Source organism: Sciurus carolinensis, chromosome 3, assembly GCF_902686445.1.
Source record: "Sciurus carolinensis chromosome 3, mSciCar1.2, whole genome shotgun sequence".
In the NCBI taxonomy this organism is placed as follows: Eukaryota; Metazoa; Chordata; class Mammalia; order Rodentia; family Sciuridae; genus Sciurus; species Sciurus carolinensis.
The window spans coordinates 176,202,246-176,223,353 of NC_062215.1; the positions used below are offsets into that span (position 1 = coordinate 176,202,246).

General features: G+C 42.5%; 1 protein-coding gene across 2 annotated transcripts in view; it reads left to right on the forward strand.

Annotated features, from left to right (window-relative positions):
• Eif4e2 (eukaryotic translation initiation factor 4E family member 2) overlaps window positions 1-10,487 on the forward strand; it is a 28,675-nt gene extending 18,188 nt beyond the window's left edge. Inside the window, exons 7-8 of one of the 2 annotated variants that reach the window (XM_047546339.1) lie at window positions 1,960-2,036; window positions 7,617-10,487. In XM_047546339.1, the coding sequence (XP_047402295.1) occupies window positions 1,960-2,005 (46 nt within the window). In that variant the 3' untranslated portion in view covers window positions 2,006-2,036; window positions 7,617-10,487. The remainder of the gene's footprint in view (window positions 1-1,959; window positions 2,037-7,616) is intronic. The other variant, XM_047546340.1, reaches the window with a different exon arrangement.
• The last annotated feature ends 10,621 nt before the right edge of the window (window positions 10,488-21,108 follow it).

A 21,108-nucleotide genomic window follows, 5' to 3' on the forward strand; every position in this document is an offset into this window, starting at 1 on the left:
AAAGTAGCTGGAATATTCACACCTGACTTGTCTATGAAAATAAGAGTGATTATACCAAAGACTGTGGCCAGCTATTTTTTTTCTACTGAATTCATGCAGGGAAATTTCTGAATCCAGATTCTTCTTGCCAAGGGTTAATGTATAGTAAAAATATTTCTGAAGAAAATGGGAAGGCAGTTTAATACTGAGTGGGCTAGAGGGGAGCTCTGAAGTCCTCATTGCAGGCTTTTGACCTAGTGAACTGCTCTGTTTAGGGTTAGTGTGGTAGATACAGTCCTTTCTGGAAACAAAAGGACACACAAGATGAAACTTTCAATACCGCTGTGTAATTTCTTGTCAATACCTAAGTTGTTTAAAAAATAATTTAAATCTCACTCTTAGAAAGAAAGGGATCTCTCTAGTTTGTTGCTCAGTTATTGGATTTTGCTTTGCACTTGTCTTCATTTGGACTAAAGAGAACAGTGACATCTTCTGATATCACTCATGAGGTCACAGAGTATACCTCATCACCATGTCTCCAGAAAGGGCTATGGAGCATACATCTTGCTGTGGATATTGAGTTTGGGAGTTGGCAGAGACTGGCGTGTTTGTCAAGTGGTCTTCATGTTTTTCCTCAACTTGGTCAGTGTATACTAGTAGCTTTGGTAATATTCTCTAAAGAAATCATTCTTTTATAAATCATTAATTATAAATGCTGCTGTTCAAAAGAGGGAAATACTAATGAAATTGTTGTAAACATTGCCTAGAAGATTGAAGTATACTTAGTCTCTGTTAAATCCCTCCTTCCCTCCCTCCTTTTCCTCTTTCCTTCTTCCTTTCTCTCCTTCCTCTCTCCCTCCCTCCTTCCTGTGCTGGGGATTAAATCCAGGTCCATGTGTATTCTAGGCAAGTACTCCACCACTGAGCTACATCCCCAGTCCCCCTCCTTTATTTAAAAATAAAACAAAACAGAAAAGTTACCTGTAGAAGATCTGATGAAGAAGTATATTGTGTGGTCATAACATTAAATATATAGTGAGGGATATGATATATTGTCATCCAGGGTGCTGTCATCAACTTAAACCAAGAGTGGAATAATTATTATTAAATTCAGATTTAAAAGAACCAAATTTTATGTATAATTCCTAGGGAACCTAACACTTAGGGACCAAGAGGTGGCCAGGGCAAAAAAGGTAGGAAATCAGCTCCTCTGAGGACACTTGAGGTGGGTGAAGTTTCCAGAACCCTTGGCAATCTGTCTTCTCTTTTCCTTCTTTATCCAGCAGTCCCCAAGAGCCTGTTCACAGAACACTACCCTGCAAGCATGTGTACCCCTCCAGACACATTGCTTAGCCCTTCCTGACTACAGTTTCTAAATTGAGTTAATCAGCCTGAAAGTTGTAGTGAGCATTGTTCCCTGGAAATTTGATCTGCCATGACCTACACATCTTAAATTCTAGGATAATACTTAGATGTGCATCTTAAGAAACAGAACGTGACGCAGGATCTGAGTTTAGAAGAGTTAAAAGATTGTAAACGTGAAAAAGAAAATGGTATAGTTTCCTCATTGCATCTTTAAACATCATAATGCAATTGAGTACCTGGCTTTACCCGCAGCAGGAGGCCTAGAAAGGTTGTCGCCACCACCTATTCTGGGGGACCCAAGGCAGAAAAGGAAAGGGGGGGCTGCTGTCCTTTGCTGCAGTGAGTTGGAAGTGTTTCCCATCATTGCTGAGCTGCATCTCTGACCTCAGTGGATTCCCCTGTAGCCTTGTGGAGCACTGGCAAATCCTTGAGGAATAGTGAGAGCCAGTCTTGCCATGTGGGGCAAGCTGCCCCGACCTGTGGGGGGGGAAAGCACCTCCTGCAGTTCCATAGGCCAGGAGGGCATCTGAAGTGGGAGGTGGGTTGATGGTGCCTGCTCTCTGTTCAAAGCGTGTGATCTGAATGTGCTATTGTTTTTTGTCTCTGGTTTGCCAGGGCCTGGGAGGAGTTTCATGGCCTGGTGAACAGCAGCGGCCGCTGATCGGACGCTCCCCCTCTGTCTCTCACTCAGGGTAGGGCCTTGTCTACCTTCTCTGTAACCCTGTGACATACCTCTCAGCCATGAGAGCCCTCTTCCCAAAGGGATGCCCTCTGCCCCATTACTCCCAGTTTGCCTCTACCAACACTGAGCCTCAGAAACACCAAGCAAGCCCCATACTATTGGGTTCCTGTTGTCCTTGGTCCCATCTCCTGGGGAACCCTTGGGCAGGTCACTTAATTTATTATACTTCTGTTCCCATCTGGAAAACCAGATTCCATGGACCAGTAGGCCTCTGAGTTTCTAATGTTGACATTTCCTAATGGTAAATATTCCCCAAACCGTTTTTCTTTTTGCTCAGATATGGCCATTTTTAAGCCATTTGCTATATCTTGTGGCTAAAAGGGCAGTTCCACAGGCCTCACTATGGGTTAGGTGAGAGGTATGTCCCTTGTTTGCTGGTGTTGTCTGTCAGTTGCGAGGATAGATTTATATAAATTCAGAGATTTAGCAAGTCTGTGGAGGTGGGGTGGATTTCAGGGCCGTGTAAGAGATAGTTGCAGGTTGTACCATAACTGGACCAGCACATGTTTATTGGCAGGGAGGGACACTGAGCTAGGGAAGCCTGGTGCAGCTGAAGCATTCACTTTAAGAGAGTTTATATTTCAATTACAAAAGCACCCAGTCCAGCCAGACACAGTAATGCATGCCTATAATCCCAGCAGCTCAGAAGCCTGGGACAGGAGGATCACAAGTTCAAGGGCCAGCTTGGCAATTTAGCAAGACTCTCAAGCAACTTAGCGATAACCCTATCTCAAAAAGGACTGGGGATATAACTCAGTGGTGAAGCACCCCTGGGTTCAATCCCCAGAACTAAAAAAAAAAATAATGAAAAGGACTGGGGATAGAGCTCAGTGGATACATAAACATACACCCAGTCTATGTCTCGCCCTGTAAGATGAGAGCCTGCTTCTGGACATCAAGCTATCCCTACCACTCCTGTCCCTGGGAAACACCAGGTATTTCTGAAGTTAGAACAGAACGCCTTAACTGTAACAACTGCTTTAGAAGCCCACCTTCCCAGAAAGGAAATGAGGTTTTCCCAGAAGAGGATATTGCATTTCTCAGGAGAACTGGAAGACAGGTGATTCTATGGGTCTCAGAAGCAGGTAGCGAGGGATCTGGGTACCAAGTGGTTCCATTATGATCTAGATATGAGCAGTTGCAGGGTTCCTGCACACACTGATGGTGCCCCCTTTTAATAGTTTGATTACATTATTATAAATTCAGGTTTTAAATGACAATACCGGGTTTTAAAAATTCCAATTTAAAAGCTTTCTCCTCAAGATGTTGTCAGTGTAGAATTCCAAGATGGCTGCCAATATATAAAAGAAGGAATAAAAAACATGTCAGCTCTAATAGTGAATAAGTTATTGACATGTGGGCTGAAATATAGCAAATACTTGAAAGAAAATAGTAAGTTAAATTTTCAGAAGGATGGTGGTATAATGTAATTGTTTTAGTAATATTGCTTTATTTTACTTTTAGTATTCTTAAAATCAGGATGCTTATAGTGAATGTGATAAGGAAACATTTTAATTGGAAGGGTCTACTTCTTAAAGTACATCAAATTAAAAATTGGTCCACCAAACTGGGTCAGAATGGAAAACAACTTAAAATGAGTCCCTTAACAGACCCTAAATCCCCAGGAAGAGTATCTTTGAATTACTTTGAAAAGCCATATACCTGCATAATTGCTTTTGTATAGTCTTTGTTCTTTTTGTGGCTTCCCCATCTTTTTTGTGACTTGATGATTTAGGTGTTCTCTTTGAAGCACAGCCTTGGGAGTCAGTAAAGAGTGTTTGAATTTAAACCAAAGAATCAACTCACTTCATTGTCTTAGCAGACTTTAAAGGAATTCATATTTCATCTCCACTGCCTGAGCCTTGCTTTCAGCACAAGGTGTGCTAAGATATGGGTGCTCTGCCATGGTTGTTTGATCTGCCACATTAGCATCCCATGCTACTTCAACCATCTCTTGTGCATCCTTTTTTCCCTCTCTTCCAAAAAGATCATGATCAATGAAGAAAATGGGCAGAAAAGCTGCTATATAAATAATTTATAAATCTCAAATTTTTTCCTCAACTTATCAGCTATTTTATGTCAACTGCCTATAACTGCTAGTATTTTAGGATTATTTTATTTGAATTATGTTACAAAAAAGTACAGTTCTTTAACCATGACTTCCATAGAAGTCCCAAAAAGCCTCTGGGATAGGATCCTGTTACTTAGACAGCTGGCTGTCTTGCACAGGACAGAGGTCTGTATTGTTGGGAGGTATCTTGGCATGATTGCTCAGTGGGAGATGAGAGATGGAAACTCACCCCCACTGAATCTAGAAAGAGTTTGCAATTTTACTGAGTATGCAAGGAGCAGAGAGAAAGCCAGAATTGTCCACTGGGGTAGACTGCCAATAGTCAGGGAACATTTTCCTGAGGACAATGTGCATGTTAGTCAGTAGGCTGACCATCAGCGCCCCTTTCAAGCTACTCTTCAGCGCAGAGACTCAGATGGGATTCCTCCTTGGATGACGCCCAGCTTTCACCTGAGGACCTGGAATTACTTTAGTGCTCCTGCTGGGTGCTAGCACAGTGACAAGTATCTCCAAGAGGGGAAGAGGGGGGGTATTCTGCTGACTTGCCCCTCTCTCGTCCACCTGCAGGAGTTAATTCCTGCCTTCACTCGTTGTTCCAGAGCTGAACTTTTCTCTTTCTCTCTAGAAATAATATTTTGAGGCAAAATGGATTATGAAGCTGGTTGAGTATTTGGCGCACAGTTTTTCCTCTGGGAATGTGAATTTAGAAGCTGTGGGACTGGGAACACTTGAGTCCTGTTTGGTACCAAACATAGTCCATGCACCATCACAGCACAACCAGAGGGCTAGGAAACCGGGAGGCCAGAGGGGCTAGCTTCTGGTAGATTTTCTAATTTCTAGTTTGCTTTTAAAAGAAAAAAGCACAGAAAGAGAAAAAAAAAAAAAAAAATTGTTGCCTTTGCCACTTCTTAACTACATTTTCCCTTGCCCTGCCACCTAATCGCTGTGCTGCAGCCTGGAGGAAGGCCTCAGATGAATATTAGTCCTCGGCTAGTTTGAGGTGAACATATTTCTTTGATTAAATTTGGCACCGAGCTGTTATGAACCCACTGTTTTTAGAAAGGCTGGATGATAGCCACAGGCCCTCAGTGCCACCAGCACCAGGTCACCCGTCCTCATTACTTTGTTCTGTTAAATCAGACTCTGGGAAAACAGCTGGATCTCTCTGGTTCTTTTACTTTTCTCCTCCCTGTTTCCATTTTGCAAGTGGACCTTACATGATAGGAATTCTTAGAAGGAATTCTAACTATAAAGAGGCCTCTAATAAGAGAAGTAATTAGACTATTAAATATTTGAATGAAAAGTGTAGAACTCTTCAACTTTTCTGCTACAGAGAAAAATCCTGTCCTGTGCAGGACAGGATTTCTTTTCAGAAGATAAACTGAGCAGCTTATGGCAACAGTTGCCTTGAAAATCCTCTTCTTCACACTACTACACAGGTGGACAGCTGCACACTCACCTGCCATCTCCCTGACTCCAAGATAGGTAATTTCAGTCAGAAACCCTCAGCCTCTGCCTATCTGTGCATTCTTCAGAAGAGGGGAGTGCCCCTGGTCCTGGTGCTGCACTCAGAATCCCAGCAACTGAGGACCTGAGACAGGAAAATAACAAGGTTCAGGCCAGCCGGGCAGCCTTATCTCAAGATAAAAAATAAAAAGGACTGGGGATGTGGTAGAACACCCCTGGGTTTAACCCACAGTTCCAAAAAAAAAGGTGGAATCTGGCTCTTGAGCATAGAGGTGTCATACAGGAAAAGAAATGGAATACAGCAGACCCCATATAATTGCTTTCTTTAGTATTCGGTGTATGTAGGGTGAGGAGTCCTCTGAATTGCAGGCTTGGTGATAAGAGCACATCATACCTCAGGGCTCAGAAACGCACACTTAGCGATTGTGCCTGCTTTTCACTGTGGTGTGATCAAATCGATTCCGTGTTATTCTTTACTACATCCCTTTACCTCAAAGGGATCTGTCCTTTTGAAAATTTTTATAACACTGGTCTTTTAAAATGATGGCCACCCATTAACTTTACATTCCGTGTTTGGTTGCTTCAGCAAAAGTAGTTGAAATGCTCAGCAGCCATTGGCTAATGGATCACATGGTCAAGTGCGTCAGTTATAAAAAGATCTGTGGACTTTGGCAAAAACAGCAGTTTCTGCCGAGCCCGAGCCCACCTGCACTGGTCACCTCCCCCCATGTACTTGACCAGTCGTTCTCTTTGGAGTGGGGTTCTTGTTCCTGTCCTCCTGCTGCCATCAGCCAGTGGCAGGAGAAAACTGCCATTCATCTGAGCTGAGCATATCTTTCTAGATATTTATTTACTCTGGACCAATTGTCACAAGCCTGGTTAATAGTGAGAATTTCTATAAATATAAAATTAAAAGGAAAATAGTAACTGCAGAAACTAGATTAATGAGAATTTCTGGGCATATTTAAACCTGAAGCACTGGGCTAGAGCAGTAGCCAGGTGGCCTTTAAAATCCCTGGGATTTTGAGATTTGGATGGTGCTATGACCTGCTAAGATGTCTTTGGACTTCTAGTGAGGACAGGAAAATTTACTAATGAGTTGCCACACCAGCCTGAGTCCAGTGAAAACCTGCTAAGAGTGCATGTGTTGAGACCTGCCCCCACTCGTGCTCCTCTTTGGGGGATTAGAGCTGTTTCCAGAGTGAAGGTGCCTGGAGGACAGGGCTGGGGTTGTGGTTCAGTGGTAGCACGCTCGCCTAGCATGCATGGGGCCCTGGGTACCACCCTCAGCACCACATAAAAATAAAGGTATTGTGTCCACCTACAACTAAAAAATGTATTAAAAAAAAAAAAAGGGGTGCCTGGAGCAGCCTCCTTTTGTATTTTAAACTGAAGAGGGTTGGTTGGTTGGTTGGTTGGTTTTATTTATCACATGCACTGTTAGGTTTAGTGTATCTCCCTGTGTGCTTTACTTCATCTGCCCCATTTCTACTGTGCCCCTTCTGTCCCCTGCCTCAGGTAACTGCTATTGCTGGTTTCTTATGGAACCTGTAAGAGTTTCTTAATGTCTAAGCAAGCAATGTGTGTAACCTTATTCCGTGCCTACTCACACAGGTGGTAACTATGTACATACACTGTTCTAGGATCAGTGGATCTTGGGGATCTTTCCATATTAGTAGAAAACTTACTTTTTTTTTTTTTTTCCAGCCTCATAGGGTCATATTGTACAAGGAGGCCATGACATTGATATTTAACCAGCCCCCTTTTCATCTACATTAGAATGGTTTCTAATCTGTTGCTGTTGCAAACAACTAAAGGACATTTTTGCAGGGACTTGGAGGCAGGTTGTTGTTTGGCATTAGACTGGCAGGGAAGGAAGGTCCTGGGGTACAGAGAGTCCAAGAGCTTGGGTTGAATCTCCCCCTATATGTGTGTGGTTGTGTCTAGACAGTCCAGGTATTGAATGCTGTTTTCTCCCATTTTCTTTTTCAGGGACAATTCAAGCTTTCGAAATACAAAAATCACATTGTGAAAGTACACAAGGTGGCAATAATCCTTTTCTGTATGTGTGCGTTTGTCCGAAATGGATGGAAGGCCTCTGCCAGTCCTTCCGTCTGCCCGCCGAAGGGACGTCCGTGAGCCGTGTGCTCCCCTTTTGCACTCGTTCCTGGAGGACAGATTCCGCTAGACACCCTCCAGCATCGCTGACTTTATAAAGCGGAGAAATGGAAAACGTGACTTTGTAATAGACATTGTTCTTAGTGGCTTCTGGGAGGGGGGAGTGCAGCCTTTTGTTTCGCTGTGTGCTGTCCAGATGCCTTCCGGGTGCTCTGTGCGCTCCTCTCCTGCTGTGCGAAGGGCACTGTGACCATGTGGACATGCTGGAGCTGTGGATGAGCGTTATCAGTATTATGATCACCTGTGCATCGAGGAACAGCCTCTGCAGAGTCCCAGAATAACCGAATGCCTCTACCAGCTCTGCCACCAAGTTATTGGGACCATTTTCTTTCTTCCTCTCCCACAGGTCACCAGTCTCTGAAAATGTGTAATTGATGTGATGATCGCCCAGGATTTTGTGTCCTCTCTCCTGCCTTACGTCCTCCAGTTTCCCTCCTGTGGGACTCTTTCCTCCTTAGGCACTACTGCACTTAGAATTGTAACCTGGTGGGAACCCTGGTTCTGCTGGCATGGCTTATAGAGTATATGCCTTGGTAACTTGAGCTTGAGCAGAACCCAGTTTGTAGGGGTCAAATGATAATGCAGATTCCAAGTGCAGGATTTGGCACTGAGGGCAGCGATGGAATCATTTTCCCCTATGAGCAGGGCATGTGTGCCAAGCCTGCTTCCATGGGTTCTTGTATGCCCCTCACTGAGGAAGGGAAGTGATAACTGGTATTGCCAGGTATTAACACTTAGTGTGTATATTCTATAGCCCTGGAGAAAAGGTGACCTTGCTGAATGGCTTTTTGCATGGCTGTGCCTGTCTGTGGTGGTTGGAGAATCCTCCTTTCAGTCCTTATCACTGGGTGTGTATGTAGCAGATGTGTGCTGACCCACGTTGCCCACACAGAGCTGGCAAAGGTCACTGCAGGCATACTTCTAAAACAACCAGTCCCTCATCAGAGAAGCCATGTGGTCTGACCCTAGAAGGACTGAAGTCAGAGAGGTCAAAAGAGCACCTAGGATCCAAGTAAGTAATGAGCAAGGGTCCTGCAGCCTCCAAGCAGCACTGTCTTACTTGGCTCTTGTGAGCAGAGATCGTGTACCTTAAATTAAGGCCTCTCCTTAAAACATATCCTTGAAACCTGGGGGATCCTTGGCCACCTGGTCTGAGGAATTGTATGAGAGTGACAGGTGTTCCCTTATTATATTTATCTTACTCTCTTCCAACTTTCCAACTCCTGACCCCCCTCAAATCACCACTGGGGATACTTCTTCCTGAAAACAGGGGACTACAAGGGCCAAGAGGGAGGTGCTTCCATTACAGATGAAGTTAGATCCAAGAAGATCTCACAGTGATTGAAACTCCAGGAATATGAAGAATGCATTCTGCTGCACAGACAATTATGAAGGGCTCAGGCAAAGCCAGGAGCAACACTGGCTCCAGTGGGGAATCAAAGGCTGCCTCTGGAGATTTGAATAGACCCCAGGAGGTCCTCACTTTTGCCTAAACTCAGATTGCCATGGAAATTCCAAAGAGAGCAGACTTTTGGATTTGCCTGCCTTTGAGCATCTACTTGATTGTTGTGTGTGTGGGTGTGAGGACTTGTACAATGTGTTTATGAGTGAGTTTGTCAGACCTAGTGCTTAGGTGTATTGTCCAGTTTTACCTTTTTTTTTTGGTCTTGTTTGTTCTTTGTTTGGATTTTTTAATCTCCTGTATTTTCTAGAGCTGCTCATATTTCCCCTTCCTTTGGTCATTGTAGTATTTGACAGTTACTTTTTTCCCCATCAAAAATACCCTGCCCTTATGTTGGTTAGAACAGGCTCATCCCTGTTAGGCAGCATATCGCCCCAGCATTCTCTCAGATACTCTAACAGCTTATGTGGGAGCTTGAATAGTCAGTTTATCAAACCATCCCTTTTTTCCAAACTAGCTTGAGAGGTCTCTCCATTTATTTTGACTCCACGGGCCTCCGATATGCCAAGATATGACACGGTTATGGTTTATGGTCACAGTATCACCTGTTTTGGAGGGAATAAAGGTCTGCCAGGGTCAACATGATCACCATGCTAGGTTGCCGCTGGAGAAAGGGGAATCCCTGTCCAGCTGCTTTGCTGGGGCTTCTCTTCGAAACTGGCTCTTACTCCTCTCCAGTGCCCTTCTCTGTGTACCCTTCTGTTCACGTATGTGTGTATTTTTCCTGTGGCACTGGCAGTGTCCGTAATTTTCCACCCAGAGAGAAGCTGGTAGTCCACAACGCTCCAAGGATGAATTTCAGAGTACTTGCCAGTGAGGAAGGAGTAGAGGCTGTGACAAAAGTGACGTAGTGTTGCACTTTCAGAGCAATTGTCTACTGCAGTAATAAACGGAAAATATCCGCAAGAGCCAGGTTGTGGGCTAGTTCATACAAGGGAAGCAGGGAACTGGTGGTTTGTTGCTGTTCCTTCTGCCCTTTGATGTGTGGGTCTCCATTTTAAATGTATACTTGAACCAAATATGTGGAATAGTCTCAATGATGCTGATTGCACTGATGTAGATTTATTATGAAATATTCTCCAGTTAGTATAATCATTACTGCAACTCAATTTACCTTTTTTTATACTGGCAATTGAACACAAGGGTGCTTTACCCCTGAGCTACATCCCCAGTTCTCTTTATTTTTTATTTTGAGATGGGGTCTTGCTCAATTGCCGCTGAGGCTGGCTTTGAACTTGTGATCCTCCTGCCTCAGCCTCCTAAGCCACTGGTATTACAGACATGCACCAGCATGCCTAGTCTGCCTCAAACTTTCCATCTTCCCTCAGCCTCCCAAAGTTGATGGGATTACAGTTGTATGCCGCAGCAGCCAGCTCAATTTATATTTTTAATATCAAAGGATAGGTGTTAATTATCCAAGGAATATTGGGATAGAAGGAGGTTCAAAGAATTTGATTTTGAGGTAAGAAATCATTCCAGGCCTCAGCTTGGAATATTTTATTTATATTAAGTAGTTTGACCTAAAGATGAACATGAGGCATTCTAATGACCAGCACCCATGGGAAACACAAAGGGAAAAAACCTTTGCCAACCTCAGTGTGTTAGTTTTGTGTTAATGTAACAAATACCTAAGGTTAAGCTTAAAGAGAAAATGTTTACTTTGGCTTACCCATTGCTTATGGGCCTGTGGTGGGGCTAGCTTCTCACCTCAGTGGCCCAGAAGTGAAAGGAAGAAGAGGGGCAGGGGTCCCACTAGCCCCTTCAGGGTTATGCCCTTTAATGACCTAGCTTCCTCCCACAGCTCCCCATCTCCTAAAGGTTCCACTACTCCCAATAGTGCCATGGGCTGGAGACCAAGCCTTTAACATGGGAGCCTTGGGAGACAAAATACAGAGCTGAGCATAGTGGTGCACACCTGTGATCCCAGCGACTCAGAAGGCTGCAGCAGGAGGAGCTCGGGTTCCAGGCCAGCCTCTGCAACTTAATGAGACCCTGCCTCAAAAAATATAAAAAGGGCTGGGGATGTAGCTCAGTGCTAGAGGACCCCTGGGTTCAATCCCCAATGCAAAGAAAAATCTATAGTGTCCAGTATTGTTAACAAGGCATTAAAAATAATACAGTCTTAAGACTTACTTTAGTAAGTAAGCTTTAGTAAATTTAAGCTTTAAGCTTTAGTAAATTTAAAAATTTTTCTACTCTGTACTCAGGATTGAACCCAGGATCTCACACATGCTAGGTAAGCATTCTACCATTGAGCTACCTCCCAACCCTAGAGAGGAAGTTTTCTATGTATGTCAGTTTATGATCCAAACAGGAAATGGAAACCATGCAAGTTATTTTAATAATATGACAAAAAGAGACGACAGTAACTGGGAAAAAAAGCAAGAAAGTATTCAGGAATCAAGGAAATAGGGACTGTGGGTATAGCTCACAGCAGTGGAGTGCTTGCCTAGCATGCATAAGACCCTGGGTTCCATTCCCAGTGAAAAAGAAAGAAAGAAGACCATTCAGGAGATGTCAGCTTTGGGAAGAGCCTGAGGATGGGTGTTGCTTCTCAGGTGTTGGTGTCTGAAGCTGTTAGGAAGCTGACTCTGAGCAGGTTGCAAATGGCAGCTGGAGTCCCCTTCATCTGTGGAACAAACTGCTTCCTCAAGTGCACTTACTGGGAAACACTGTTGGAGGCCAGCTGGTGAAGTGGAAGTGTCTGCAGATCTCCGTCCCCAGTATCACAAAAGCACAGGTACAAAGAGTGGATGTGGAACTGAGGCAAGACCTGGAATACTATCCGCTCCCGCTTTTCCCCTGGACATCGGTACACCCTTCTACTCCCAGGGCCACAGAAACAAACCTTTCTGCCCCAGAGAAATGACTAATTGTAGATCTCATTCTCTTCCCAAGATGAGGAAATATGAAGGCCCTGCAAACATATCAATATCTGGGCTCTGTTGATTCCTCTACTTCAGCCACAGTTCTGTCTGAACAGAATATATAATAAAACAATGTTACTTAAGGATTAGAGGATAAAGTTAACTTCCAACAAAAGTTGCTTGAAGTTGCTGGACATGGTGGTACACACTGAAACCCCAGTGACTCAGGAGACAAGCAGGAAGATTGTGAGTTCAAGGTCAGCCTTAGCAATTTACTGAGGCCCTAAACAACTTAGACTGTTTCAAAATAAAAGGGATGGGGATGTAGCTCAGTGGTAAAATGTGCCTGAGTTCAATCCCAAAGTATAAAAGAAAAAAAATTTCCATGAAATAATGAAGAGAGGCTGGACATGGTGGTGCATACCTGTAGTCTCAGTGACTTGGGAGGCTGAGGCAGGAGGATCATGAGTTCAAAGCCAGCTTCAGCAACTTAGCTGTGCTATCAGCTGATATCAGCTGAAAGCATTAGCCAAATCCTGCCCACCAGGCATACTTCTGTATGACCTCCACACAAATGTCCTGGACAAAGAACCCACTTCTTTTCCAATAATTAATGGAAATACTGCTCACTGAGGTGTTAGCTGTGAGCCAACAGCATCCACAGCAGGCTTCTGCAATCCTTAGAATGTCCATCAATACACACCTGCCTGGACAGCATGGTGGTGATGAGGGAGAGATGACAGGAAGCAGTGGGTGTGTCTTAGGGGAGCTCATAGGCTAAAGGGGGAAGGCACTGAGATAGGAGGGCCTGGTGGAGATTTGTGGTGCAAGTATGGTCAGCGTGGCCTAGTCCAGTGGGCAGTTCATTCACCTGAACTCTGGAGGTGCAGAGGGGAGGATGGCTGTGTGCTGAAGATGTCTCCTATTGGTAAGACCAGTATTTATGTATTTATTTTATCATTTGCTGAAAACTCACTCTCTGTGCTAGGCACTATAATTACTTTATATCAATATTTCATTTAAATTTCACAGTAGCACAAAAATAAACTCAAAGTGGATCAAAGGCCTCAGAATTAGACCAGAGACTGACTGCAAATCCTGGAAGAAAAAGTAGGGTCAACACTCCAGCTTTTAGGCACAGGCAAAGACTTTCTCAATAGGACCCCTAAAGCTCAGGAAATAATGCCAAGAGTTAATAAATGAGACAGCATCAAAAAAAAAAAAAAAAAAAGCTTCTGCCCAGCAAAGCTGCACAGCAAACAGAAATGTGAAGATAGCCTATAGAACAAGAGAAAATCTTTGCTAGCTACTCTTCTGACAGGATTAATATCTATAGAGAGCTCAAAACACTTTACACCAAAAAATCAAATAACCCAATTAATAAATGGGCAAATGAATTAAACAGATACTTCTCAAAAGAAGAAATACAAACGGCCAACAAATGGTTGAAAAAAAAAATGCTCAACATATAGCAGTTAGGGAAATACAAATGAAAACTACACAAATTTTGTCTCACACCAGTCAGAATGGGTGTCATCAAGAATATGAATAATAAATGCTGGAGAGGAGGTAACGAAAAAGAACACTCTTAACACTGTCGATGGGTTTGTAAATTAGTACAACCACTAAGGAAATCAGTATGGAGATTCATCAAAAGACTAGGCATGGGACCACCATATGACTCAGTTTTACTCCTCAGTATTTATCATCATGTACAGTGATACATGCATACCACATTTATAGCAGCACAATTCCCAATGGCCAAACTATGGAACCAGACTAAGTGTCCATCAATGGATGAATGGATAAAGAAAATGTGTGTACACACAATGTAATTTTATTCAGCCATAAAAATGAAATTACGACATTTGTAGGAAAATGGATGGAACTGGACATCATCATGTTAGGTGAAATAAGTCAAACTCAGAAGGCTTTCTTACATTTGTGAAAGCTAGAGAGGAAAAAGGAAATGAAAGGTAGGGGTGGATCTCCTAAAAATTAACGGGAGATTAGTAAAGGGAAGGGACCAGGAGGTGGGAGCCAGGGAGGGAGGGGGGAAGTTCTGGGGAATGAGAGTGACTAAACTATATTGTTATATTATGTGCATATATGAATATGTATCAACAAATGCTGGGGTCCAGCCCTAGCAGGGGTTGTAGTGGTCACAGGTGATGGAATAGGCATCGGCGAGGTGGAGAACAAAGCAACACAAATTCAAGGAATGGATGCTAAGTTCTAAATTTTATTTTTCCCAGCCAGCTTTTTATACATTAAAAGGTTGACAGTTACACACGTTTTTCCAGAACAGAAAAAGATCACAAGGAAAAATAACAAAAATATCTTGTATAATCATTACTAGACTAGGCAATGAAGTATTCTAATTATTTTTAGTAATTGCTTACTCATGATAACCTATAACTAAACAATAAGACATACTAATATTGCTTAACTAATCATAAAGGTTAAAGCAAGTTCAACAGGGTTGAGCAAATGTCAGTTGTGTGGCTACTGCTGTGGTTAATAAGTGTTAGACAGTTTAAGCTAACAATAATATGACATCATCTTCTACTGTGTGAACTTAACATTGAGGAACTTTTTCTCCAGGGGATAGGTGACCAATAATATTTACAGCATTTAGTAAATCCTAATCTTTAAGAAATGGAATATCTTGCACTCTTGTATGTATACTTTCAAACCAGATTATAACATGTCCTGATTTTACATCTAAATATCCCGTGGGAGATAAACGAGGGTCTAAATCCAGGGGCTGTAAGGATGTCATGGCTTTCCATTAATTAAATAAGCATTGTCATAAGGTGTTTTAACTGTAGGAACTCTGTTTTCTTTATTTCTTCTCTTTCTGTTAATCATTCCTGATGGGGTTGGAGTTACTTGCCTACATACTTTAGGTCATCTGAGAGTAGTCAACAGGGGATCGGCAGCTAGAATCTATTTTTGTATTTTCTCATAACATTCTTGGTTACTCAAAGTTTCATTACAAATGACTAAATCTGAAATCACTGTTCCATTAGAAGTCTGGTTTTTACGTTTTAACCCTGGTTCTGTTAAGACCCCTGTTTTCAGGGAAAACACAAAAAATATTAATAGTAAACCTACACATATTAAGCAAGCAAGGAAGGAAAGTCCGCAACCAAATTCCCAGTACGATGAGACTTTGCAAACACCTTTATTACTCAGCGAAATCCTTGTCAAGCACTGAGGGGAATTGCAGGTAGCGTAACAAACAAATTCCATCAATATGTACAACTATAATACACCAATTTAAAAGGGTAGAAAAAATAAATCTCGACCACTGGGTGCCATGGTGCACACCTGTAATTCCAGCAACTCTGGAGGCTAAGGCAGGAGGATTGCAAGTTCTAGGCCATCTTCAACAACTTAGCAAGACTCTGTCCCAAAATAAAAAATGAAAGGACAGGGAATGTAGCTCAGTGGTAAAGCACCCCTGGGTTCAACCTCCAGTACCAAAAGATGAAAACAAAATTTAAAAATGAATCTCACAATAGCCCTATGGATAGATGATTATATTCCCTGTTTTACAGATGAAGACACAGGCAGGAAGAGATTAAGTAACTTGCACAAAGTCATTGGGTCATGTTAGGGAAGAGATGGAATATGACTTTGATCCAGAACTCTTAAACTTTCTAATGCAGTAGATTAGGCTTACCTAGTCTGCAAGTCATTATTTGGATTGCTGGGAAAGAGTCTCCAGAGCACTCAGGCCCTTTGGCCAGGAGATGACTTGGGCAGCCGGATGATCCCTACTGAGAAGCCCACCAGCCACAGAAAATCAAGAGCAGTGAGCTCAGGCACTTCCCCTGAGGTTTCTGAAGGGCAGGAGGGGGCAGTGGTCCCTAGAGGGTGATACTTTACATCCTTTCCCTAATCTACCATCCTCCTGACTCAAGAAAGCCTGAGTACTAGCCTCACCCCAGTCCTGACCCGTATGTTCCAGACATCCCCTGTTCCCCATTTTTGTGACCATGAATATTTTTGCAAAAAGTCTGCCCCCATCATTCTCTTCATTTTAGTCTTGCAAGACCACTCCCCTATCAGGCCCTCTCCATTAACTGTGGGAAGCAAAATTCCCACCCAGAGCAACATTTTTCCCCATTTCATCTACCTCTCCCTTCCCTGGTCGAAAAGACAAATAGGATTTTATACCCAGAGACTTGACTTCTACCTTGACCTAAGACTGAAGGGAAAATTGTACCCTGTGTGGGGTTTGGAATCCCAGTGATGTGGGAGGTCAAGGCAGGAGAATCAAAAATTAGAGACCAACCTGAGCAATTTAGTGAAACCAGTCTCTCGAAATTTTAAAAATAAAAATGACTGGGGATATAGCTCAGTGGTCCAGCATCCCTGGGTTCCATCAACAGAACAGAAAAGAAAAAAAAAACAAAGATACCCCCAAATGGTACTTCGATGTGCTAAAATAGATAAATAGTCTTAGAATCAGGTCTCTCTGACCTTCCCTGACCCTTAATCGTTTTGATTATCAGGACATCCCAGCAGACCTCAGGAGGCCTTCCTTCTAATGATCTAACAACAGATTGACAAGAGAAAATATACCCACGTTTCCTAGTGCACACGGAGGCTCACAGGAGCACAATTGCCCACTAACCCAGTGAGGTTCAAACACTCTGTTCCTTTCTCCATAGTGGAAAAGGGAGATAGGGGAATGTTGCAAATTTTGAGGAACAGTAAGTTATTCTTAGAATTGATAGGCCTGAGAGACACACATTAACTGGTAAATTATTTTCTTTGGAATTTGTTGGTTAGCGGGGTGCAGTGGCATGTGTCTGTAATCCCAAAAGCTTGGGAGGCTGAGGCAGGAGGATTGAAAGTTCAAAGCCAGCCTCAGCAATTTAGCAAGGCCCTAAGCAATTTATAAAAATAAAAAATGGTTAGGCACCCCTGGTTTCAATCTCTGATCAAAAAAAAAAAAAAAAAAAGTGTTTTTTTCTTTGGAATTTATTGGTTGGTTCTTTGTTGTTTTTGTTTGTTTTGGAAATACAACCCAGGTCCTCAAGCATGCTAAGCCCCATGCTGTACCCCAGGCCTCTTTGGATTTTTCATACATTTATTTTATTTATTTATTTATTTTTATGTGGTGCTGAAGGTCGAACCCAGTGCCTCACATATGCTAGGCAAGCACTGTACCACTGAGCCACAACGCAGCCCTCTTCTTTGGATTTTGATCCCAAGAGACAGACAATATCATGTGAAAAGTCCATCCAGATGTGACTCATTTCTGATTTCTTTTCTGTGACAGATGGGAGAAAGTCAGAGAGATCAGCCCACATGTCAAAGTGAGGCACTTCGTGTTGTTTTCTGAGCCCTAGAGCCTCTGTCTACTAGAGAGGGATTTAGAGAAGCTCTCACCTACCGTGCTCTCAGTCAGGAGCATGAATGGACAGAGAAATGTGCCTCAAGGAGTTCTCTTTCCCTGTGAGTCTCCAAAGGCAGAGGGAAGAATTGGATGTCCCCCTCCAGCCAATTTTCATCATGTCCCTATTAAGAGGGCTCTTAAAGTTGATAAGAGGAAAATTCTGAGATGTCCTAAATTGAATTTCAAGGACCAGAGGATGGAGGCAGTAAGAGGTAAGGGAAATTAATCAGATAACAGCTCTTAACCAAACCCCCCAAACTAACCTGCATTCCCTCAGGTGCACTAAAATCTTGACTCAACTCAGGTGTGATGGTGCCTGCCTATAATCCCAGCTGCTCAGGAAGCTGAAGGCAGAAGGATTGCAAGGCCAACCTGGGAAATTTGGCAAGACCCTGTCTCAAAAAAACAAAAAGTTTTAAAGGCTGGAGAAGAGCCTCAGTGGTAGTGCACTTGCATAGTCTGCCCGAGGTCCTGGGTTCAGTCATCAGTACCACAGCAAACAGACAGACAGAACCCTTGACTCCAAACCCCAGGTTGCTGATCCCTAAGCACCATGGCATGCTGCTTGCAACCCTGGCCAGTCCAGAAGCAACAAACCCTTCTTATGGACTGCACTCCTACCCCAAGGCTTTCCCCGCTCGGCCTTCCCCCACCTCTCTTATCTACAGCCAATGAAGATTTAATGCAAACAACTTAGCTTTCTTTCCCCAGATTTTCTTTATAAAAGTCTTCATTACATTAGATGCCAACTTTTCAACTGAGATATATTATCCTGTTAAAGAAGAGAACCAAGGGTATAAAAGAGTTTTGTGGGAGAGTAAATGGATATACTATCTTTTAAAACTAGTCCCCTAATTTAATGAGCATTTGAATTATTTCCCACCTTTTTCTAATTAAAAGAAATGATTAACTTTGTATACACACCCATCATTTTGTACATGTGCAAGGATATCCATAGACTCAGTTCCTGGAATTGGAAGCATTGGACTGCACAATGGTTAATTTTATGTGTCAACTTTGCTTGGCTGAGGGATGCCCAGATAGCTGGTAAGACATTATTTCTGGGTGTGTCTGAGCAAATAAATATTTGAATCAGTTGATTGAGGAGAGAAGATTGCCCTCAGCAGTGTGGGTGGGCTTCATTCAATCCACGGAGTACCGGTAGGACAAAAAGACAAAATAATAGCAAATTCACTCTTCCATTGGTCTGCTGCCCTCAGACATCAAAGCTCCTGATTCTCACCCTTGAGAGTCTAACTGAATTATACCACTGATTCTCCTGGGTTCTCCAGGTTGCAAATGGGACTTCTTGGCCTCCAGAATCACCTGGATCAATTTTCATAGTAAATCTCCTCATATATATATATATATATATATATATATATATATATATATACACATAAATATATCCTTTTAGTTCTGTTTCTCTAGAGAACAAATACAGGCTGGATCAAAGAGTAGGTAGATTTATAAAACTTTTCAGTTTTTGCTAATGTGATAGATGAAAAATGGTATCTCAATGTCACTTTTAGTATGAGTGAAATTGAGTTTTTCATCTATTTAAGGACAATTTGCATTATCTTTTCTATCCATATTATGACCATTTTTTTGATTAAGTTGATGGAAAGAAATAGGTACATGTGCATGTAGCAGTTGGTATACATAAATATAGTCCCAGACTGTCCTCTGAGTGGGTCCAATGTCACACCAATAGCATCAAGCACAGCTTGTACCCAGATCTTGGTTTCTTTCTTTTTTTTTTTTTTTTTTTTTAATATTTGTGTATATTTTAGTTGTAGGTGGAAACAATATCTTTATTTTTATGTGGTGCTGAGGCTCAATCCCAGGGCCTCAAAAGTGTGCTAAGTGAGTGATCTAACATAGAGCTACAACCCCAGCCCAGATCTTGGTTTCTAAATACAACTCTCCAAAAAAAAATTAGACTCAAATAATTGATTATAGAGCTAGGGCAGGAAAAATGCAAAATAATCCCAGAAAATATTGTAGTGCTAGAAAATAAAGACTTACTAAAAACAAACCTAAAACCCCACACTGACAGGGATATGTCAAAGGTCACGGGGGCCAACTGAGAGCCTCCACTGGGGAGAGCTGGGGCAACTTGACACAAGATACAGTAGCACTGGATCATAACTCAAAGCATCAAATAAATATAAGTCCATACTGGTATAAATAAATGACTGGACAAATGAACAACTGAAGGAGAATAGGCAGATCCCCATGGCGAAGAATTCCAAATAACTTATGGAATAATTGCTCCTTGTTTAGGTGTGGGCTGCACATGGTGACTTCCTTCCAAAGAGGGCAGCACAGGAAAGTAATAAAAAGAATCTGAAGCCAGGCATGGTGGGGCACACCTGTAATCCCAGTGGCTCAAGAAACTGAGGCAGAAGAATCACAAGTTCAAGGCCAGCATGGGCAAACTAGGAAGACCATGTTTCTACATAAAATAAAAAAGGGGTAAGGTGGTGGACCATGCCTGGATTTAACCCCACAGTACCAAACAAACAAATAAATAAATAAGAATTTGACAAATAAATAAATAAATAAATAAGAATTTGTTGGGAAAGACTCAACAAACACCCTCAGCCAGGTGATCATGGTCAACACCAGCAGGGGGAAGTCCTGTTATCATTACATGTCTGGATATGATTGGCAGGGGGATGACACCGCACTGCTGGGGTCTCCCTCCCCAAAGCCCATAATCCCATGCTACTCATTAGAGAAACACTGGGCAGAGTCCAGTGGCAAAGCATCCTACAAAATGCTGGCAACATTCCGCAAAACTTGGAGGCATCAAAAACAAGGAAAATCTGAGAAACTGTCATAGTCCAGAGGTAGGACAACTGAATGGCATGTGGTGTCATGTAGTGCCCTGGAGCAGAAAAAAGGATAGTAAGCAGTAACTAGGGACATCTGAATAACAATTGGACTTTAGTTACTGTGTCAGTGTTGACATTAATTATAACAAGTGTAATACACTAATATAAGACGAAAATAATGGGAAACTGGGTGCGAGACACATGGGAACTCTATACTAGTTTCACTTTTTTTTTTTTTTTTTTTGGTGTTGGGAACTGAACTCTACCACTGAGCTACAACCCAGGTTCTTGTTTCAGGGGGTCCTGTGGTGGAACCCAGGGGTACTTTACTGCTGAGCTACATCCCCAGCCCTTTTTTGTTTTTTGAAGCAGGTTCTCACAAAATTGCTTAGGGCCTTGCTAAATTGCCGAGGTTGGCCCTAAACTTGTGATCCTCCTGCCTCAGCCTTCCAAGAGCCTAGCTGTAACCCAGGTTCTTTTTTAAAATTTTTTTCAGTTTTGAGACAGGGTCTCACTAAGTTGATGAGCCTGGCCATGAACTTGAGATCCTTCAACTTTAGCCCCACAAGTGACTAGGATTACAGGTGATGGTCACCATGCCCAGCAAATGTAAAGGATCTTGTAGTCCAAAATGAGCATAAAAAGAACACCAGACAATTGGGGTGAGATCAACAAAGGGAGAATGAATTGCTTTGTCTGTTGGAAAATAGATCATCCATGGGAA